General features: G+C 44.1%; 1 protein-coding gene and 1 long non-coding RNA gene across 2 annotated transcripts in view; one reads left to right on the forward strand and one right to left on the reverse strand.

Annotated features, from left to right (window-relative positions):
• Window positions 1-1527: 1527 nt before the first annotated feature.
• LOC138980289 (tubulin epsilon chain-like) overlaps window positions 1528-22945 on the reverse strand; it is a 41185-nt gene continuing 19767 nt past the window's right edge. Inside the window, exons 7-12 of the mRNA XM_070353154.1 lie at window positions 22570-22690; window positions 21560-21765; window positions 20889-21029; window positions 18456-18596; window positions 5339-5513; window positions 1528-5033 (exon numbers count right to left, since the gene is read on the reverse strand). Of these exons, the coding sequence (XP_070209255.1) occupies window positions 4878-5033; window positions 5339-5513; window positions 18456-18596; window positions 20889-21029; window positions 21560-21765; window positions 22570-22690 (940 nt within the window). The 3' untranslated portion in view covers window positions 1528-4877. The remainder of the gene's footprint in view (window positions 5034-5338; window positions 5514-18455; window positions 18597-20888; window positions 21030-21559; window positions 21766-22569; window positions 22691-22945) is intronic.
• LOC138980279 (uncharacterized) lies at window positions 9943-12471 on the forward strand. The gene is made up of 2 exons (XR_011460282.1): window positions 9943-11324; window positions 11766-12471. It is a non-coding gene; the product is annotated as an uncharacterized lncRNA (long non-coding RNA).

The raw sequence follows: 22945 nt of genomic DNA on the forward strand, positions 1-22945 counted from the left end.
TGGTATCTCCCATAGCGAACATGGAATAATGGTATCTTCCTATATATGTAGGGGTGTTTGCGCATTGACTGAGTGTGTGATGTTTTCACGTGCAGTACGGAATTATCTCGACACGAATACACGCTCTCCACACACACTGAACGTACTATACACACACTAAACACTCCCCGTGGACGGTAAAACTTTTATTTCTTCAGCACACGGAATAAATTCTTCTTGTTCTCTGTAAAGTTCTTCTTTTCAAATTTGAAAATAAGGCAACCACAAAACAACATTTGTCACAATATAACCTTTGCCGTGCTTCCTGGGTTCACACAAACCCATACTTTTAAAGAGTAGTAGTGATTGTAACTATCCCTCTGCCGACGGCGCGGGTTCTGCTACACCCATAATTACCAAAGCGGCGGAACAGTGTCTGTCTGCCTGTTTGTCTCCAAGAGACTGTCTGTCTCTCTGTCTGTCTGTCCGTATCTCTCTGTCTGTCTATCTGACTGTCTGTCTATCTGACTGTCTGTCTCTGTCTCTCTCTCTCTGTCTCTCTCTCTTAGTCTCTCTCTCTGTCTCTCTTTCTTAGTCTCTCTCTCTTTCTTAGTCTCTCTCTCTCTCTTTCTTAGTCTCTCTCTCTCTCTTTCTTAGTCTCTCTCTCTCTTTCTTAGTCTCTCTCTCTCTCTCTTTCTTAGTCTCTCTCTTTCTTAGTCTCTCTCTCTCTCTTTCTTAGTCTCTCTCTCTCTCTTTCTTAGTCTCTCTCTCTCTCTTTCTTAGTCTCTCTCTCTCTTTCTTAGTCTCTCTCTCTCTCTTTCTTAGTCTCTCTCTCTTTCTTAGTCTCTCTCTCTCTCTCTTTCTTAGTCTCTCTCTCTCTCTCTCTCTTTCTTAGTCTCTCTCTCTCTCTCTTTCTTAGTCTCTCTCTCTCTCTTTCTTAGTCTCTCTCTCTCTCTTTCTTAGTCTCTCTTTCTCTCTCTTTCTTAGTCTCTCTCTCTCTTTCTTAGTCTCTCTCTCTCTCTCTCCTTCTTAGTCTCTCTCTCTCTCTCTTTCTTAGTCTCCCTCTCTCTCTTTCTTAGTCTCTCTCTCTCTTTCTTAGTCTCTCTCTCTTTCTTAGTCTCTCTCTCTCTCTTTCTTAGTCTCTCTCTCTTTCTTAGTCTCTATCTCTCTCTCTTTCTTAGTCTCTCTCTCTCTCTCTCTCTCTTTCTTAGTCTCTCTCTCTCTTTCTTAGTCTCTCTCTCTTTCTCAGTCTCTCTCTCTCTTTCTTAGTCTCTCTCTCTTTCTTAGTCTCTCTCTCTTTCTTAGTCTCTCTCTTTCTTAGTCTCTCTCTCTCTCTCTTTCTTAGTCTCTCTCTCTCTCTTTCTTAGTCTCTCTCTCTTTCTTAGTCTCTCTCTCTTTCTCTCTCTCTTTCTTAGTCTCTCTCTCTCTTTCTTAGTCTCTCTCTCTCTCTCTTTCTTAGTCTCTCTCTCTCTCTTTCTTAGTCTCTCAGTCTCTCCCTCCCCCTCTCCCTCCCCTCTCCCTCCCCTCTCCCTCCCCTGCAAGCGGTCGGTGAAGGGAGAAACTCGATGCACCCACTGAAGTAGCGCTGTGGGTTTTCCCTGAACCCACCCCGTCGTTAGAGAAATAAACGGTAAAAACCCTCTTTCAAATGTATGGGTTCAGACAAACCCGCATCGTCGTTAGAGAAATAAACGGTAAAAACCCTCTTTCAAATGTATGGGTTCAGACAAACCCGCATCGTCGTTAGAGAAATAAACAGTAAAAACCCTCTTTCAAATGTATGGGTTCAGACAAACCCGCATCGTCGTTAGAGAAATAAACGGTAAAAACCCTCTTTCAAATGTATGGGTTCAGACAAACCCGCATCGTTGGGCGTGTGTAGTCAAAAGCGGCATCCGGCAAAGGTTAAACAACGAGAATAATACATTAAAAAAAGAACAAGAAGGGCAAAGCCCATACGACTCACATGCTTTACACATTTTCCTACCAAAATACATGTGACCTTGACCCAAGGTCAAGGTCATCCAAGGTCATGCAACACAAAGCTGTTAATTCAAGACATAGGAAGTACAATGGTGCTTATTGGCTCTTTCTACCATGAGATATGGTCACTTTTAGTGGTTCACTACCTTATTTTGGTCACATTTCATAAGGGTCAAAGTGACCTTGACCTTGATCATATGTGACCAAATGTGTCTCACGATGAAAGCATAACATGTGCCCCACATAATTTTTAAGTTTGAAACAGTTATCTTCCATAGTTCAGGGTCAAGGTCACTTCAAAATATGTATACAATCCAACTTTGAAGAGCTCCTGTGACCTTGACCTTGAAGCAAGGTAAACCAAACTGGTATCAAAAGATGGGGCTTACTTTGCCCTATATATCATATATAGGTGAGGTATTGAATCTCAAAAACTTCAGAGAAAATGGGAAAAATGTGAAAAATAGCTGGTTTTTAGGCAACATTTATGGCCCCTGCGACCTTGACCTTGAAGCAAGGTCAAGATGCTATGTATGTTTTTTGGGGCCTTGTCATCATACACCATCTTGCCAAATTTGGTACTGATAAACTGAATAGTGTCCAAGAAATATCCAACGTTAAAGTTTTCCGGACGGACGGACGTCCGGACGGACGTCCGGACGGACGGACGGACGACTCGGGTGAGTACATAGACTCACTTTTGCTTCGCATGTGAGTCAAAAACCACGCTTTTCGCCAAATAGCAGCCTCGTGGCGCTTTACAAACATTTAAAATACGCTGGACATTAAAATTCAACATTTTACGCATAAAAATAGTTCAGGCAAATACACAGCATGGATCATCACGAATAGCAAGCCTAAACACACAGCATGGATCATCACGAATAGCAAGCCTAAACACACAGCATGGATCATCACGAATAGCAAGCCTAAACACACAGCATGGATCATCACGAATAGCAAGCCTAAACACACAGCATGGGTCATCACGAATAGCAAGCCTAAACACACAGCATGGGTCATCACGAATAGCAAGCCTAAACACACAGCATGGGTCATCACGAATAGCAAGCCTAAACACACAGCATGGATCATCACGAATAGCAAGCCTCAACACACAGCATGGGTCATCACGAATAGCAAGCCTAAACACACAGCATGGGTCATCACGAATAGCAAGCCTAAACACACAGCATGGGTCATCACGAATAGCAAGCCTAAACACACAGCATGGTCATCACGAATAGCAAGCCTAAACACACAGCATGGGTCATCACGAATAGCAAGCCTAAACACACAGCATGGGTCATCACGAATAGCAAGCCTAAACACACAGCATGGGTCATCACGAATAGCAAGCCTAAACACACAGCTACTACATAAAAACCAGTACAAACTGGAACAAATTTAATTGGAGTTCGAGGTAGGGAAACATGCGTTTTATGCCACTGTGGCAGATAAACATGCACAATTTGTTGGGCAAAAGCAGCTCGATAACACTTTGAAGAACTTAATGCATACACAACATATGGCCTCATAATTCTAACGTATTATTACCCAGTTTATTACAAAATTAAATGTACAGAGGGTAATTTATAGACACCTTCCTTCTCACGAAAACGACGATGACAACCACCTTCTACCCACGGGATGAAAATCATACTGCAACTGACTTGGAACACATCTCAACATTCAACGGCCCAGTTCATTCCTGTGCAGAGTGAGCATTTTGTGGTGAATTGATTGTGTAACTGATACTAGTGTTAACCAGGGCTCCCCAAAGTGCGCGTCGCTGCGTCCTATACGCACTGGAACACGCCGGTGTAACACAAGAAAATTACTCCCACGAAAAATTTACTCCAGAGTAAATATTTCGTACGAAATTCTTACTCCGAGTACACCTTTCGTACGAGAAAAGAACTCCCCAAGGCACGAAAAAATTACTCCCTCCACGAAATTTTGACTCCCCAATTTTTTTACTTCCAGTAAAAATCTCGTACGCGAAAATGGGATGCGGGCGAAGGGATAATGCCAATATGTGATCTCGCGCAAACAAATGTCGCGCTACCCTCCCTCCACCCCTTCCACCACCAAGACTAACAGGGGACAGGGGAGTAAAAGTTGCGTACACCTGGCGTGGGCAGTAAATTGCTCGTGTTAGGGTGGAATAATTTATTCGTTATTTATTCGTCAGGGGAGTAACATTTTCGACCGAAATGTGACTCGGAACACACCTGTCGTGGGGAGTAATTTTCTCGTGTTATGGGGGAGTAAGTTTTTCGTGAAGGGAGTACAATTTTCGTACGACATTTTTACTCCGGAGTAATGCAAGTTTCCAGTATAAAGGACTTAACATTTCTTACATACTGCTTGACTAAAATCTTTACAAAAATTGACTATATTCTATACAAGAAACACTTAACAAGGGTAAAAGGAGAAACAGAATCCGTTAGTCGCCTCTTACGACATGCTGGGGAGCATCGGGTAAATTCTTCCCCCTAACCCGCGGGGGGACCAGGGAGGGGTAAATCCTTCCCCCTAACCCGCGGGAGGTTGGTTTTGTGTTGAGTAATGGCTTGGAAATACCAGGTCACTAAAGAAAACCATGAGGGAGCATGATAATCCTAATGTCCAGAAGTCCATTAATTGTTGGAACCATACTCTCGATGTTCTCATACAAAGCATAGCTATACACCAAGGTAATGCACAACGGTGTCAATCACGAGACCTTGAATGTAATTCTCATTGTTGCTGAAGAAAATCACGAATGAGTATGACCTTTCACAAAATACGCTCAGATGTAGATCGCTGATACCAGAAGGTACTTGCTTCAGCCTCACACATCCAGGAAGCATGAGCCCTGACATTCACCTTGACCTTGAGTTTTGACCTTGACCCTGACTCAACCTTGTGTGTCATACAACTTTCAAACGGGGCTGTGGATTTGAAGGTTGGCCCATCTGCTGCTGCAGCTGCGAGTAGTCTGCCACGATGGAGTTGAGCGATTCGAGGCTTTGAGCGAAATCCTCCATCTCCATGGTATCCACGTGAGTGTAGTGATGTAGGTGAGCCTGGACAGAAAAAAGGTCAAGGGAAATGTTAATGATAACAATAATAAATTATTTTCTATAGCACAAGTCCTGATAACAGCACCAAGCGCTTTATAATTCCAATACATGTACCAGAAACATAAAACCACACACACGCACACACAAAATAATCAGCGCGACCACCTGTCCAAAACGACCTCCCCAAAGGGTCTCGGACGGGCTTTTTCTCTCTATAATTTACCTTTCCATAACGACCACCTGTCAATAAAGACCACTGTTGGGGTTGGTCGCTTGTAATAGACAGGTTCCACTGTACATCTTCTTACCTTTCTCTTGTAAAGACGCGTGAAGCGATCACGCAGATCGGTGAAGGTGTTAACGACACAGGTGTTGTTGGCCAGGGTGAGCAGAGAGTAGGGCTGACCCACAGGAGGCACAGAACACAGCCCTGTCTTCCACCCCTCCGTGTTCCAGTGGATGAAATTCAGCTTGGGTTTTAACCTGAAACACACACACAAAATTAAAGGGCATAACAAGTCTGAAACATAAACGTAAGGATATAAATTATTGTCATCATTTTCACGAGTTTTCATTCACAATCACCCGGGAATTAAATCTCATGTTTCCCATGCAATAACTCGAGGTGGTGAATGGGTTTGAGCTTTCAGGTGAAACGTGGATTGTCAAAGTAAAAGCCAATCAGGCTGATTGTTTGATGTGTGGAACCATCGCGGCTTTGGATTTGTGTTTCCGAGGACAACGATTGTAAGCATTCACTCTCAAAGACCCAATCAATGTTGATAATTACCGCGGCGACTCATGGTCAATTTGCAACTTATCTCTGTAATCGCAAAATCCACAACGAAAAGTCATAAACACTTAAAAGAAAAGAGCTTCTCGCAACGCTGGCGTGGCGATGGGCAGTTTGTGTGATTGCATGCGCCTTTCTTTGATTGGCTCGTAGCGGACCGTTGGAACTGACCTGTGCGGCGGACAGTGCCCCGCACACAGCTTAGCTTAGCGTCACTACGCAAGATGCCAGCGAGCTGAAAGGTCAAGTTTTTGTATTTGGTGAAAATGTTTTATTTCTTTGTTGGTTTTTAACGATGTTACAAGCATATGTTTTTGGTCATTCCATTTGCAGACGGTTGCGGGAACGGCATTGAGTCGGGATGCGATCCTCGCATGCGTCCTGATTTCAAACTTACGCCTCCAGCAATTGGTTGGAAAAGATGGCGCCGGATCCAACTACTTGCGAAAGATTTTCGCACTGCACCTGACGTTGTGATCTTACAACTTGGGGGAAATGATTTCAGGTTTGCAGAACCTATGGATGCTGAGGAGTTTGCCTTGACGATGCTGGCATTCGCTGGCCTCCTCTATGGGATTTACAAAGTTAAACAAGTTGTGGTTTGTGGCATTCTGCCTCGCTTCAGTCCAACCGCCGATTACAGAGGATCGCGGGGCTTATCGGCCACAAGACAGCAACGCTATCACGCCTGGGCCAGATATTAACGCCAAATTGGCAGAACACAGTGCTGACTTGCATTACGTCACGGTTTGGTGCCATGACAAGTTTCAATTTCAGGAGGAGAAAAGAGGCTTGTTTGCGGCTGACGGCGTATATTTGTCTGAATAGGGCAGTTACATAATGTATCAATCGGTACGAGGCGCTCTGATCGCGGCCAGCAAACGCTGTACACGTGTACGAGCCGCGCTGACAGCGTGACCTATTTGGCTGGAGGCAGACAGTCTCCAGCGCTGTGTTTGTGACCAGACTCTCGCAGAAGCACTGACGGGCCGTGTACCAGCGACCTACTTTCCGATAGGTTACACGGTGAAGGCTCAGACTTGTACATGCGTGGCGGCTATTTTTAGCCAGGGCCACGCTGCACCTGATATTTTGGGTTGCGTTGACGCCTAGCGGCGTCGGAAGCCAGTGGTCATCGGCTGCCATCCGAAAGTCGCTTGTTCATTTCAATGCTTGTTATTCTCTCAGGTGCCAGGAGAAAAGGTTCCGTACAACTCTCGCTTACTCTATTACACATGTCGTATGCATTGAGCGATTACTTCCCTTTGGTTATTTGATACACTTTTATTCCAGTTGCTCGAGCACCAACAGCCTTGTTGTTTTATCCACTTTTATTCCAGTTATCTTGTATGCGCTTGAAAAACTTATATATGTGGGGGAAATGCATAATTATGATGTTTTCTCTAAAATGTTTTTGGGTGCGCTGGATACACAGCCACACGTTTCTGCGCTTGAAACACAGCCAAGGGGTTTTCTATGGCTCAAAACACACATTAACCACTTTAATTCCAGTTGCCTGAGCACCAACAGCTTGGTTGTGTTAACCAGTTTAATTCCAGTTGCCTGAGCACCAACAGCCTCATTGTTTTAACCCCTTAATTCCAGTTGCCTGGGCACCAGCAGCCACAGCTCCAATCGTGTTTTGTGTGCGCTTGAAACACAGCCACAATTTTTATGTGCTTTAAACACAGCCATTTTGCGTGCGCTAGAGACACAGCCACAACTTTTCTGCGCTTGAAACACAGCCAGTTTATGTGCGCTTGAAACACAGCAAAAATTATTAGGTGCTTGAAACACAGCCATGTTGAGTGCGCTTGAAACACAGCCACACGTTTTGCTGCATGAAACTCAGTTTAACCACTTTGATAAAATTTCAGTTGCCTGAGCGCCAACTGCCTGGTTGTGTTAACCACTTTAATTCCAGTTGCCGGAGCACCAACAGCTTGGTCGTGTTAACCAGTTTAATTCCAGTTGCCTGAGCACCAACAGCCTCATTGTTTTAACCACTTAATTCCAGTTGCCTGGGCACCAGCAGCCACAGCTCCAATCGTGTTTTGGGTGCGCTTGAAACACAGCCACAATTTGTATGTGCTTGAAACACAGCCATTTTGCGTGCGCTTGAAACACAGCCACAATTTGTATGTGCTTGAAACACAGCCACAACTTTTCTGCGTTTGAAACACAGCCACAATTTGTAGGTGCTTGAAACACAGCCATTTTGAGTGCGCTTGAAACACAGCCACACATTTTTTGGCATGAAACTCAGTTTAACCACTTTTATTTCAGTTGCCTGAGCACCAACAGCCTGGTTGTGTTAACCTCGTTAATTCCAGTTGCCTGAGCACCAACAGCCTGGTTGTGTTAACCACTTTAATTCCAGTTGCCTGAGCACCAACAGCGTGGTTGTGTTAACCAGGTTAGTTCCAGTTGCCTGAGCAACAACAGCCTCATGGTTTTAACCAATTAATTCCAGTTGCCGGGGCACCAGCAGCCACGGCTCCAATCGTGTTTTGTGTGCGCTTGAAACACAGCCACAATTTGTATGTACTCAGAACACAGCTGAGCTATTTTGCGTGCGCTTGCGACACAGCCACAACTTCTCTACGCTTGAAACACAGCCAGTTTATGTGCGCTTGAAACACAGCCACAATTTGTAGGTGCTTGAAACACAGCCATGTTGAGTACGCTTGAAACACAGACACACATTTTGCTGCATGAAACTCAGTTTAACCACTTTTATTTCAGTTGCCTGAGCACCAACAGCTTGGTTGTGTTAACCTCGTTAATTCCAGTTGCCTGAGCACCAACAGCTTGGTCGTGTTAACCAGTTTAATTCCAGTTGCCTGAGCACCAACAGCCACATTGTTTTAACCACTTAATTCCAGCTACCTGGGCACCAACAGCCACAGCTCCAATCGTGTTTTGGTGCGCTTGAAACACAGCCACCAGTTTGCTGCGCTCTAAACACAGCCAATGTATGTGCGCTTGAAACACAGCCACAATTTTCATGTGCTTGAAACACAGCCACAAGTTTTATGTGCTTGAACGTTACACAGCCTTTTTGCGTGCGCTTGAGACACAGCCACAACGTTTCTGCGCTTGAAACACAGCCAGTTTATGTGCGCTTGAAACACAGCCACAATTTTGATGTGCTTGAAACACAGCCATTTTGCGTGCGCTTGAGACACAGCCACAACTTTTCGGCGCTTGAAACACAGCCAGTTTAGGTGCGCTTGAAACACAGCCACAGTTTTTAGGTGCTTGAAACACAGCCGTTTTGAGTGCGCTTGAAACACAGCCACACGTTTTTCGCATGAAACTCAGTTTAACCACTTTTATTTCAGTTGCCTGAGCACCAACAGCCTCGTGGTGTTAACCACTTTAATTCCAGTTGCCTGAGCACCAACAGCTTGGTTGTGTTAACCAGTTTAGTTCCAGTTGCCTGAGCACCAACAGCCTCATTGTTTTAACCACTTAATTCCAGTTGCCGGGGCACCAGCAGCCACGGCTCCAATCGTGTTTTGTGTGCGCTTGAAACACAGCCACAATTTGTATGTGCTCGGAACACAGCTATTTTGCGTGCGCTTGCGACACAGCCACAACTTCTCTGCGCTTGAAACACAGCCAGTTTAGGTGCGCTTGAAACACAGCCACAATTTGTAGGTGCTTGAAACTCAGCCATGTTGAGTGCGCTTGAAACACAGCCACACATGTTACTGCATGAAACTCAGTTTAACCACTTTTATTTCAGTTGCCTGAGCACCAACAGCCTGGTTGTGTTAACCACTTTAATTCCAGTTGCCTGAGCACCAACAGCTTGGTTGGGTTAACCAGTTTAGTTCCAGTTGCCTGAGCACCAACAGCCTCATGGTTTTAACCAATTAATTCCAGTTGCCGGGGCACCAGCAGCCACGGCTCCAATCGTGTTTTGTGTGCGCTTGAAACACAGCCACAATTTGTATGTGCTCGGAACACAGCTATTTTGTGTGCGCTTGCGACACAGCCACAACTTCTCTCGCTTGAAACACAGCCAGTTTATGTGCGCTTGAAACACAGCCACAATTTGTGGGTACTTGAAACACAGCCATGTTGAGTGCGTTTGAAACACAGCCACACATTTTGCTGCATGAAACTCAGTTTAACCACTTTTATTTCAGTTGCCTGAGCACCAACAGCTTGGTTGTGTTAACCTCGTTAATTCCAGTTGCCTGAGCACCAACAGCTTGGTGTGTTAACCAGTTTAATTCCAGTTGCCTGAGCACCAACAGCCTCATTGTTTTAACCACTTAATTCCAGTTGCCTGGGCACCAACAGCCACAGCTCCAATCGTGTTTTGGGGCGCTTGAAACACAGCCACCAGTTTGCTGCGCTCTAAACACAGCCAGTGTATGTGCGCTAGAAACACAGCCACAATTTTCATGTGCTTGAAACACAGCCACAAGTTTTATGTGCTTGAAACACAGCCTTTTTGCGTGCGCTTGAGACACAGCCACAACGTTTCTGCGCTTGAAACACAGCCAGTTTATGTGCGCTTGAAACACAGCCACAATTTTGATGTGCTTGAAACACAGCCATTTTGCGTGCGCTTGAGACACGACCACAACTTTTCGGCGCTTGAAACACAGCCAGTTATGTGCGCTTGAAACACAGCCACAGTTTTGAGGTGCTTGAAACACAGCCGTTTTGAGTGCGCTTGAAACACAGCCACACGTTTTTCGCATGAAACTCAGTTTAACCACTTTTATTTCAGTTGCCTGAGCACCAACAGCCTCGTGGTGTTAACTACTTTTATTCCAGTTGCCTGAGCACCAACAGCTTGGTTGTGTTAACTAGTTTCATTCCAGTTGCCTGAGTTGCCTGGTTGTGTTAACCACTTTTATTCCAGTTGCTTGAGCACCAACAGCCTGGTTGTGTTAACCACTTTAATTCCAGTTGCCTGAGCACCAACAGCCTCATGGTTTTAACCAATTAATTCCAGTTGCCTGAGCACCAACAACCTGGTTGTTTTAACCATTTTTATTCCAGTTGCCTGGGCACCAGCAGCCTGTAGTAAGCTCGGGTATGAGCAGTTTAAGCCAGTCCTTACGATCAAAGATGCTCTCTCCTCAGTCGGTTAGATGCCAAAACACAAGCCTACCCGCCCTGGACCTGCAGCCCAGAATAGGCAGACATGGCCGGCAAATAAGAGGGCTACAAAGACGAGGACAGGGGATCCTCCAGCCCAACCTCAGCACAGACAGTGGCTACAGAGCCACAAGGGACACCACCTCCTGGGATGGCCCAGCTCCTCCAGGCGTTGGAGGGAAAAATTGAAGCAGCGGGCAGTTGCGGCTCAGGTCAGGGACACCTGCACGACGCCCCAGCCCAATCAAATGGCAGGGCCGGCCAACACTGACGCCCCAACAACAAGCCAGACACCCCAACAGTCGGCAGACCTGGCGAGGACCTGGCCACCCAAGCCTGCACTGCAGCCACGTTTGCAGTCACCGAACGCATAGCAGGTACGTCTGGAGGGTTTACATCAGCCGCGCTGGGCCTACCATCACTGGTACCATTAAGAATCAAACAGAAGATTTGGGGCGGGCCCAAAACCGGTTCAAAGTGAGCCATTGCAAAAGTGGCTCGAAGGCTACAGGCCGGATCTCGCCAACAGATTAGTTTCAGGTTTTTAGGGATGGTTTCGACATTGGCTACAAGGGTTCTTTAGCCTAGGTCAAACCCAAAAAATTTGAAGTCAGCTTTAAACGATCCCACAGTGGTGGACGAATGGAGATCAGACTCCCGCTAGACAAGTTAGCCAAATGCTATTCAGGCTTGCCTGCGAAAACAAAAAAGTACAGTTAAGAGATCTGCAGTCCATCATTGGTACACTGAACTTTACGTTACTGGATATGCAATACACAAGCTTTTCTCTGCCGCGGTGTTGTTTTCTTATGTTGCAGGTCTCGAGGGTTCTCAGGCCTGGTACTTCGCGGACGCAAAAGATCGCCCCGAGACACGGGAGATAACGACAGTCCAGAACTGTGTATTTTTGCATTGTGTACAGTTAAAAGCAAGCTCAGGTAATTTGCAGTTCAGTCCATCTCATTCCCTACCTCCTGTGGGGTCAACACTTCTTTTTTAAGGCAAAAGGGAAGTGTTTATGGCCCCTTTGTTGACCCAACAGAAGGGCAGGGGAGACAATCGGCCAGCAGTGCCCTGCATGCTGTGCTATAATTTGATGCTAAACTTTTTCATGTTTTTTGTAAATATGTTTTGGAAAATTGATTTTGAAATTGCTATGATTTTTCACAAAAGTTAAATCATAAAAAGCTTTCATTTAATTCAATAACATTTCACTTTACGTGGACTTAACTGCAAACAGCTGGTGTGGACATTTGATTTGTTGGAGTGACTGATAAGAATGGAACGAGCGGATGAGTGCGCGTTCAGTACAGCTCTGATGGACAGTAACCAGCTGTAATTCAGTTTGTTAGCACATGCACTTACACAAAAGAGCTTCTCGCAACGCTGGCGTGGCGATGGGCAGTTTGTGTGATTGCATGCGCCTTTCTTTGATTGGCTCGTAGCGGACCGTTGGAACTGACCTGTGCGGCGGACAGTGCCCCGCACACAGCTTAGCTTAGCGTCACTACGCAAGATGCCAGCGAGCTGAAAGGTCAAGTTTTTGCATTTGGTGAAAATGTTTCCACCACCCACCCCTCCTCCATTTTATCAATCATGGAGGCATGCATTTTGTAACTTTGTGGAGCTGGAGCTTTGTTTCATGTCGCTGGTTGATGTCCATTGTAATAGTCAAGAGAGATAATTCGTATGTTCCGATCAGTTTCCTGCTGTACATTTCGCTGTTGTTGTTTTTCTTGCATGCCATGCCAGGGTGAGCTGACACCACCGTTTGAGCTTCGGTGCAGTACCGTCATTGACAGGTCCGGAACCGAAGCTTTAGCTTTAGTTCACAGATCGCATCGGTCCACAGCCTACTTCCCTTCGCCCTGAGTGGTTTGGGTTGAGTAGCCCGCGACTGTGGCAGCTGGCATTATTTTTTCGGTTTACTTTCTAACCTGGTTGATCCTTAGGGTCAGGTCGAGGGAAGTAATCCCCGGGCTCATTCTACTATTTTTATCAGTTTCTGTAGGTCTGCCTCAATCGTTTTTGCGACCCGCAAAGGGCCCCCTTTGTTTCACCCAACAGTAGAGCAGGGGAGACATTAAGTCAGCTGCTCTGCTGGGCTACTGACGCTAAACTTTTTCTTCTTATTCCTTGGTAAATATATTTTGGCAAGTTGATGTTTAATTTGCTACATTTAATCCCTTCGCTTGACCCAACAGAAGGGCAAGGGAGACAATCGGTCAGCAGTGCTCTGCTGTGCTATTTGATGCTAACTTTTTCATGTTTTTGTACAGTTGTATTTATGGCCCCTTTGTTGACCCAACAGAAGGGCAGGGGAGACAATCGGCCAGCAGTGCCCTGCATGCTGTGCTATAATTTGATGCTAAACTTTTTCATGTTTTTTGTAAATATGTTTTGGAAAATTGATTTTGAAATTGCTATGATTTTTCACAAAAGTTAAATCATAAAAAGCTTTCATTTAATTCAATAACATTTCACTTTACGTGGACTTAACTGCAAACAGCTGGTGTGGACATTTGATTTGTTGGAGTGACTGATAAGAATGGAACGAGCGGATGAGTGCGCGTTCAGTACAGCTCTGATGGACAGTAACCAGCTGTAATTCAGTTTGTTAGCACATGCACTTACACAAAGAAAAGAAATATGCTCAACACTTACTGAACTCACAGGTATGATCGCAGCTCTGTACATTTTCAGACTGGAAGAAAAGCGTCAACAAGCTACGTTTGACGTCACATACAAGGTTGACGTGTTATCTCGTGCTACTGTGACGATGCTTTGTGGCCCGGAGTTGGATTCTAAAAATTCGTCTCCCTGTGGGTTATTGTGCATTTTGTTGCACAACCAAAATGATGACAAAAATGATGTTTGATGGCTTATTGTCAGACCAGCATTTTGTTGTTGGTCCTCGGGGAGCATATCGCCTTTTGTCTCATATTTATCAACCGCGGCCTTCAGCCTTGGTCGATAAAGATGAAACAAAAGACGATATGGTCCCCTTGGACCAACAAAAAAGCTGGTCTGTCAACAAGCCACCAAACATCTTATAATGTCTAGAAGAACATTTAAAAAATTTTTTTTTTAAACTTCCCCAGATGAAGGCTGATACATTTGTACTAAAATTTTCTTTTCTTCTTTGTTTGGTCGTGTGCCTGAAGAAGACCCTAGGGTTGAAACATTGCTGGTATTCGTTCTGTATTCTTCGTTCACACGTTCTGTTGTGTTTAGTGTACTGTTCCGTTGAGGTGTGTACGGTTCCACTGTCTAGTGTACGGTACCGTTGAGGAATGTACTGTTCCGCTGTACGTGTAGTGAACGGTTCTGCTGTGTAGTTTAGGGTTCTGCTGAGGAGTGTACGGTTCCGTTGAGGAGTGTACGGTTCCGTTGAGTAGTGTACGGTTCCGTTGAGGAGTGTAGGGTTCCGCTGAGGAGTGTACGGTTCCGTTGAGGAGTGTACGGTTCCGCTGAGGAGTGTACGGTTCCGTTGAGGAGTGTACGGTTCCGCTGAGGAGTGTATGGTTCCGCTGAGGAGTGTACGGTTTTGTTGAGGAGTGTACGGTTCCGTTGAGGAGTGTACGGTTCCGCTGAGGAGTGTACGGTTCCGCTGTGTAGTGATGATTCTACTGTGTATAGTGTAAGGTTCCTCTGAGGCGTGTTTGGTTCTGCTGTGTGTAGTGTTCGGTTCCTTTGAGGCGTGTTCGGTTCCGCTGTGTATAGTGTAAGGTTCCTCTGAGGCGTGTTTGGTTCCGCTGTGTATAGTGTAAGGTTCCTCTGAGGCATGTACGGTTCCGCTGTGTGTAGTGTAAGGTTCCTCTGAGGCGTGTTTGGTTCCGCTGTGTGTAGTGTAAGGTTCCTCTGAGGCGTGTTTGGTTCCGCTGTGTGTAGTGTAAGGTTCCTCTGAGGTTCCGCTGTGTATAGTGTAAGGTTCCTCTGAGGCGTGTTTGGTTCCGCTGTGTGTAGTGTAAGGTTCCTCTGAGGAGTGTACGGTTTCGCTGTGTATAGTGTAAGGTTCCTCTGAGGCGTGTTTGGTTCCGCTGTGTATTGTGTAAAGTTCCTTTGAGGCGTGTTCGGTTCCTCTGAGGCGTGTTTGGTTCCACTGTGTATAGTGTAAGGTTCCTCTGAGGCATGTACGGTTCCGATGAGGAGTGTACAGTTCCGCTGTGTAGTTTACGGTTCCGTTGTGTTTAGTGTACAGTTCTGTTTTATTAAGTGCACGGTTTAGTTTTTATATTTAGTCAAGTTTTGACTAAATATTTTAACATCGAGGGGGAATCGAAACGAGGGTCGTGGTGTATGTGCGTGTGTGTGTGTGTGTGTCTGTGTGTCTGTGTGTGTGTGTGTGTGTGTAGAGCGATTCAGACTAAACTACTGGACCGATCTTTATGAAATTTGACATGAGAGTTCCTGGGTATGAAATCCCCGAACGTTTTTTTCATTTTTTTGATAAATGTCTTTGATGACGTCATATCCGGCTTTTCGTGAAAGTTGAGGCGGCACTGTCACGCCCTCATTTTTCAACCAAATTGGTTGAAATTTGGGTCAAGTAATCTTCGACGAAGCCCGGGGTTCGGTATTGCATTTCAGCTTGGTGGCTTAAAAATTAATTAATGACTTTGGTCATTAAAAATCTGAAAATTGTAAAAAAAAATAAAAATTTATAAAACGATCCAAATTTACGTTTATCTTATTCTCCATCATTTGCTGATTCCAAAAACATAAAAATATGTTATATTCGGATTAAAAACAAGCTCTGAAAATTAAATATATAAAAATTATTATCAAATTTTTTTTTCGAAATCAATTTAAAAACACTTTCATCTTATTCCTTGTCGGTTCCTGATTCCAAAAATATATAGATATGATATGTTTGGATTAAAAACACGCTCAGAAAGTTAAAACGAAGAGAGGTACAGAAAAGCGTGCTATGCAGCATAGCGTAACCACTACCCCGCTCGCGCGCTCTTCTTGTCAATTTCACTGCCTATGCCGTGAGCGGTGGACCACGAGTATACGGTCTTGCTGCGTTGCATTGCGTTCAGTTTCATTCTGTGAGTTCGACAGCTACTTGACTAAATATTGTATTTTCGCCTTACGCGACTTGTTTTTTCTTACATAGTAGATGTTTAACTCAAATAATAAACTCCAAAAAAAAATCACCCATCTGCAATCTATCGATAAAAACAGATACCTGAGGCTGATGCTGCAATAGGTAAAACAAGTCGCGTGAAGCGATATAAAAACATTTAGTCAAGCTGTCGGCATTAGAGTAACAGATTAACACCAAAAAAGTCATCGCCGACACCATATTAGTCTTGACTAACCACACCGAAAAACCGAGACGGGTCACGCTCGTCTCCGCGTAGCGCGCGAACGCAGTACTTTCTTAAACCTATTTCCTGTAATTCTGAGCATACTTGTATAGTAAACATGACATATGTATATGTTTTTGAAATCAGGAGAAATTGGGGAATACGATGCAATCATTTTTGAATCTATGTTAACACTATTGTGACTAGCACTGCCACGGCGTTAACGTCCTGCCTGCCCAAGCTTGCCACCAAGAAACTTCCCAAAAATCAGTAACTGTAAAGAAATCTGTCTAGCAAGCTTGAATTAAGTCCAATCACCACCAAATTTTGTGTACTAATTCAACAATGGATGCCCAGTTCAGTCGTGCTATTTATAAGTTTGTCACGCGATTTGTTTTAGCAAAGGGGGGTGAAAGGGGGGTGAAAGGGGGGTGAAAGGGGAATAATTTGTGTTTTTTAACGTTTTTTTGTGTGTGTTTTATTTTCCACTGCTTTTTTTAAAAGTTATTTTTTAACAGAAAGTATTATAAATAATGTTATAACCAAACAAGGTGTAAAACCTATGAATTAGCTGAAATATTGTTAACATTGTACACAGAAATAAGGAGACAGTACAAAGAAAAAAACAAGCAAATCACGCATTCACTCACAGCATCCTGACTCAAATGAAACAAAACTGTAACACTCACCAAATGATGTCTAGGTAATCCATATTGAATATAAGTCACATTTTCACAACAAAGTACCAACTGTACACCTATGAACAATTCCAAAAGGATTTGAAGGCTCCAGCCATCCATTGTTATCAGTGCTGCCACGCCCCTATAGCTCCTGCACGATTCCGAGATACATGTTCGTCTAGCAGTATCACCCCCTACCCCGTGTAGTTGCCGACTCGTACTAGCAACAACGGGACTGTTTCTTCCTCAATATCACTGCTATTATCGCTTTCTTGAGGCTAAAACGACACGATGTATCATGATCTACAGGATCCTCAAGATCCAACATCCGGAGAATCTCCTCCCGTGACAAGGCTCGCCTTCGATTCATTTTTTTGTGTTCGAAAACACCACGCAAATCTGCACTAATTTGATCAAGCCGGAAGAGAAAACCACGTGTATCAAGGGAAACAACTCAATTTACTGCAAGCTTCAAAAACCGGGAAGCAATCACGAGTCGTGTACCTTGTATGTCTAATACTAAAATAGTCACTTCCCGTCCGTGGGCGTTGCAGCGCTATTACTAATATAGTCACCTCCCGTCACGAAAGTGTTAAAACATTTAGTCAAAACTTGACTAAATGTAACAACAAGAAGGGCAAAGCCCATACGACTCACATGCTTGATCTTGACCTTTACATGACCTTGACCTTCAGAGTCAAGGTCAAATAACTAAACCTAGCAATGACATCATACACTAAGAAAGTTCTGCTTTACACATTTTTCCTACCAAAATACATGTGACCTTGATCCAAGGTCATGCAACACAAAGCTGTTAATTCAAGACATAGGAAGTACAATGGTGCTTATTGGCTCTTTCTACCATGAGATATGGTCACTTTTAGTGGTTCACTACCTTATTTTGGTCACATTTCATAAGGGTCAAAGTGACCTTGACCTTGATTATATGTGACCAAATGTGTCTCATGATGAAAGCATAACATGTGCCCCACATAATTTTTAAGTTTGAAACAGTTATCTTCCATAGTTCAGGGTCAAGGTCACTTCAAAATATGTATACAATCCAACTTTAAAGGACCCTTGCGACCTTGACCTTGAAGCAAGGTCAACCAAACTGGTGTCCAAAGATAGGGCTTACATTGCCCTGTATAGCATACATAGCTAAGGTTGCCATTCTCGATAACTTCAGAAAAAAATGCGAAAATGTGAAAAATGGTCGTTTATAAGACAATTACGGCCCCTGTGACCTTGAAGAGAGGTCAAGTTGCCGCACATGTTTTTTGAGATCTTGTAACCATACACCATCAGGCCACATCAGGTGTTGATAGACTTAATAGTGTCCAAGAAATATCCAACGTTAAAGTTTTCCGGACGGACGCCGGGACGGACGCCGGGACGGACGGACGGACGGACGACTCGGGTGAGTACATAGACTCACTTTTGCTTCGCATGTGAGTCAAAAAGCAAACGTTATCAATCCACAATGATAAAAATCAAAACAAAAAAACCGCACCTGTCAATGTTACGTCTGATGTCTGACAACTCCACACCCCCTCGCACCATCAAAGCGCAGGCCAGGTAGAGAGAGCGTTTGGGATCCGCTCGTATCAGCTGGTGGTCTCGAGAAAACGCATCAGAAAACATCTGATCTAATCTGCAAAACAAGCACACATTAAGAGGCATGCTTGTAAGAAGACCATCTAACTGCAACTGTTTATTTTGTGCAGAAAAATCATCCCTTTACATTTTGTTACCTTTTCTTATTCTTTTGAAGGTGCCATTGTTTACCTCCAAAAGGAAAAACAATGTATTTCCTTTCACTAAAATACTTATGCAGTCTTGCGAATACACCAACTGACACTGATGGGGTCTATGTCGACCAAAAGAGTGGGATTCCCTGTAGGTGGAGTTCCTGCAGAGGGATTCCCTGTATACAGGGAATCCCACAGGTTAGAGTTTTTCAATAAAACTTGCAAACCATACTCGAATTTCTAAGAATTATCACTGAAGATCGAAAAACATCAAATTCTACCGATGTCGCTCAAGCATCACGTGACTTTCAGCAATATCAGCGAAACACTACTGGAACTAGACCCTGTGGGATTCCCTGTGTACAGGAAATCCCACCTACAGGAACTCCACCTACAGGGAATCCCACTCTTTTGGTCGACATAGACCCCATCAGCCCAACTGACGATGCTCGACATTGACAATAAATTCTGGGTTCAGTTGTACAGTGGTAGACGTGATGTGAGGACACACTTGGGATCAGCCAAAAATGTTCCTACACTGTGGACCTTGGTTTCATGACCGATACAGGCAAAACTGCCCTGGCGACCACCTCTTGATAACCTGGCCATTACATACAACCAACCCAGAGAAACCAAGACAAGGTTCTCTCTTTTAAGAACCCAAAATTAACACTTCCTCCTTTTAAGACTTCTGTTTTCTCGAACATAACCTCTGTAAATTTACCCCCATTTTAAGACTTCTATTTTCTTGAACATAACCTCTGTAAATTTACCCCCATTTTAAGACTTCTGTTTTCTCAAACATAACCTCTGTAAATTTACCCCCATTTTAAGACTTCTGTTTTCTCGAACATAACCTCTGTAAATTTACCCCCATTTTAAGACTTCTGTTTTCTCAAACATAACCTCTGTAAATTTACCCCCATTTTAAGACTTCTGTTTTCTCGAACATAACCTCTGTAAATTTACCCCCGTTTTAAGACTTCTGTTTAAGACTCTGTTTTCTCGAACATAACCTCTGTAAATTTACCCCCATTTTAAGACTTCTGTTTTCTCGAACATAACCTCTGTAAATTTACCCCCCGTTTTAAGACTTCTGTTTCAGGTCCTCATATTCAGGCTGCGGACAGGCCACAACCGAATGAACCACCACCTTTTCACCAAGTTCAGAATTGGCCAGTCAGACCAGTGCCCTTGTCAAACAGGCAGCATGACAACGGAACACCTGCTGCAGACTTGCCCACTACACGATGGCCTCAGGAGCTAGATCTGGGCGGAGGTGACCACGGTGCAAGGGAAGCTCTATGGCAGTCTGGACGACCTACAGCGCACAGCAACATTTGCGCGGAGAACCGGCGTTTCCATCTGAGTGATCGACAAGAAGAAGAAGAAGAAGACTTCTGTTTAAGACTCTGTTTTCTCGAACATAACCTCTGTAAATTTACCCCCATTTTAAGACTTCTGTTTTCTCGAACATAACCTCTGTAAATTTACCCCAGTTTTAAGACTTCTGTTTAAGACCTGATTTTCTCAGATGTTTGGAGGTCTTAAAAGGGGGGTTGCACTGTACTTCATCTTTCCAAAACAACCCCCTGTCTAAAATGACCCCTTTTGACAGGTTGGACTAGACGGGCGAAGTGGCGGGGTGGTAAGACGTCGGCCTCTCAATCGGAAGGTCGAGGGTTCGAATCCCGGCCGCGGCCGCCTGGTGGGTTAAGTGTGGAGATTTTTCCGATCTCCCAGGTCAACTTAGGTGCAGACCTGCTTAGTGGCTTATCCCCCTTCGTGTGTATACACGCAAGCACAAGACCAAGTGCGCATGTAAAAGACCCTGTAATCCATGTCAGAGTTCGGTGGGTTATAGAAACACGAAAATACCCAGCATGCTTCCTCAGAAAGCGGCGTATGGCTGCCTAAATGGCGGGGTAAAAACGGTCATACACGTACAATTCCACTCGTGCAAAAACACGAGTGTACATGGGAGTTTCAGCCCACGAACGCAGAAGAAGAAGAAGAAGAAGACAGGTTGGACTATATATTTTCTAATAATTAACAGTGAAAGGGACAACAGAAATTGTTCTTTCTTAGGGGGTGTCCGCTCCATGGAGGGGTTTCACATCACATTTGCCCTCAACAGTTGTGTTTGACTACCTGCTACATCGAGATAACTATCAAACTGAAACTGGGGTTCGAACCTGCGGGGAGGAAGGTTGACGTCATTCAGTGCGTAGAGCGGCGCCTGACTGGCCACCAAGTAGTGTAGTCGTGGAAACGGCACCAGGTTCATGGTGATTTCGTTCAGATCTACGTTCAACGACCCTTCAAATCTGGCAGAACTGTGGACAGATGTACAAACATTTCATTTGCAAAGCAGTATGATACGTGACAAACATGGATACCCAAATGCCAGTGATTTATCTTTTCCAAAGCCTCTAAATATAAGATCAGACTGTTTCTTTTCCAGTATCAAATAACAACGGTCTGAAGAGCTCTAAATACAGAACATGGGAAAATGAGAGCTATGCAGAACCAACCTCCGCAATGTGAGTAATTATGCCAAACAGCCAAGGTTCTTTTGTTTATCTTTGTGTCCTTTTGTCCACACTAATATATATATCTGATGGGCTGACTCAGCTAAAATTTAGTATGTAGTGAGAAACACGAGCGTTGAAAAAAAAAAAGAGGTTCCTAGCTTCTAATGTCTATCGGCATGCATGAGCCATACCAGATCCACACTAAGTATGATACTTGTAATTTTTTTCCCCCCGTTAGTTTTGTTTTATGAATTCTGTCCTGAATAAATCGCAAAACGACCAACTCCGGGGGATCACCTAAGAGCAGCGCTTGTCAGTTTCAAGTGCCATACCTTGTCAGATTAAGCAGCAGGTTAGCTACTATGTTGTTCATGGTGTCGAATGGACGTTCGTCCTTCACCTTGCTCATCCCTCCGTCACCCGTACTGATGGCCGTTCCGTGCTTGACCTCTGACCCCAAATTCGTGCCGTAAGTCCTCTTGCCAGTCTTTGACGAGGGAATGGCTTGGGATATCTTATTCACGATCTCCGCCAGAGCCTAAAAACAAACCAGCTCCACTTAAACAATACCAACAACTGGAAATCATGGAGAATATTGCCAGAAGAAAAGACTTAGGCATGCCTAATCTGTCGAGTTCTCGTCGTATGGGACAGTCACAAATACAAACATACTGGTAGAAATAAACCAGACACAGGCAGCATGGAGGGATGGTGTAGTTTATTCCACCATGATTCTTACCCAGAATCCCCAGCAATTTTATACGTCAGGGCTCAATTGCACATTGGCAATGGAATACACATTTCAGTGAAATCACATAATCGTTACAAAGCAAAGCATAATGTAGAGAAACAAATAAGACATGGTCTTCGCACTGTCACAGACTATAGACACGACACACAAAGTTGGAGCACCAGTGAACATAGTAAGACAACATAATCTTGAAAACTCTTGGAGTGTCGTGTTGCTTCTGTTGTTGTAATTTTGCTCAAATATTTTATATGCATGGTTAGTCTCCATCATTTTTGTTTTTGTTTTTGGGGCGTGTTTTCGCAGTCATGCTCTACAGACTACTCCTTGGCAAACAACAGCAACTACTTGTTGTCTTTATCACAATATCTATTAACCAATGAATAAATAACACCAAAAGAAACTCAATCATATTCCTCATTCCAAAAAGTAAATCCAGAAAAAAACGACCATGAATAACTGTGACTCGATAACAAGAAATATATCTATATTGACCTGCACTTTATTCTTTCCTGCCTTCTGTTTTTCCTTATTTTTTTCAATGTTGCGTATTTTTCAGGGACCCTCCCCTCAGTGGACCCTAATTTGACTAACCTGGTTTTCGACAGGAAGAACACAGTCTGCATGCTCTGTCAGCTCCCTCATGGCAAGAACACTGTTGTAAGGGGAGGTAATCACATCATCCTCAGCAGACGGATACACTGAAGTCACAAATCTGAAAAGTAAACGGTAAAGAGTTAGGTCAATTTTCTTCATGTTCACACGGGATATATACAGGGATCGCGTTTACGCACAATTTTTGCGTATTTGACGCATTTTAAAAGTCGCTGACGCGTTTTTTTCGCCGCGCCGCGTAAGCCATACGCAAAAATATTGTAACTTTTTCTTGTCTTCACGCAGCGCTTTTGCTCTGACTTAATAATCACCCGATCCTGAAACTGACTATAGGGATCGAGAAGTGACGACACAC

This window comes from Littorina saxatilis, linkage group LG11 (assembly GCF_037325665.1).
Source record: "Littorina saxatilis isolate snail1 linkage group LG11, US_GU_Lsax_2.0, whole genome shotgun sequence".
Taxonomy (NCBI): Eukaryota; Metazoa; Mollusca; class Gastropoda; order Littorinimorpha; family Littorinidae; genus Littorina; species Littorina saxatilis.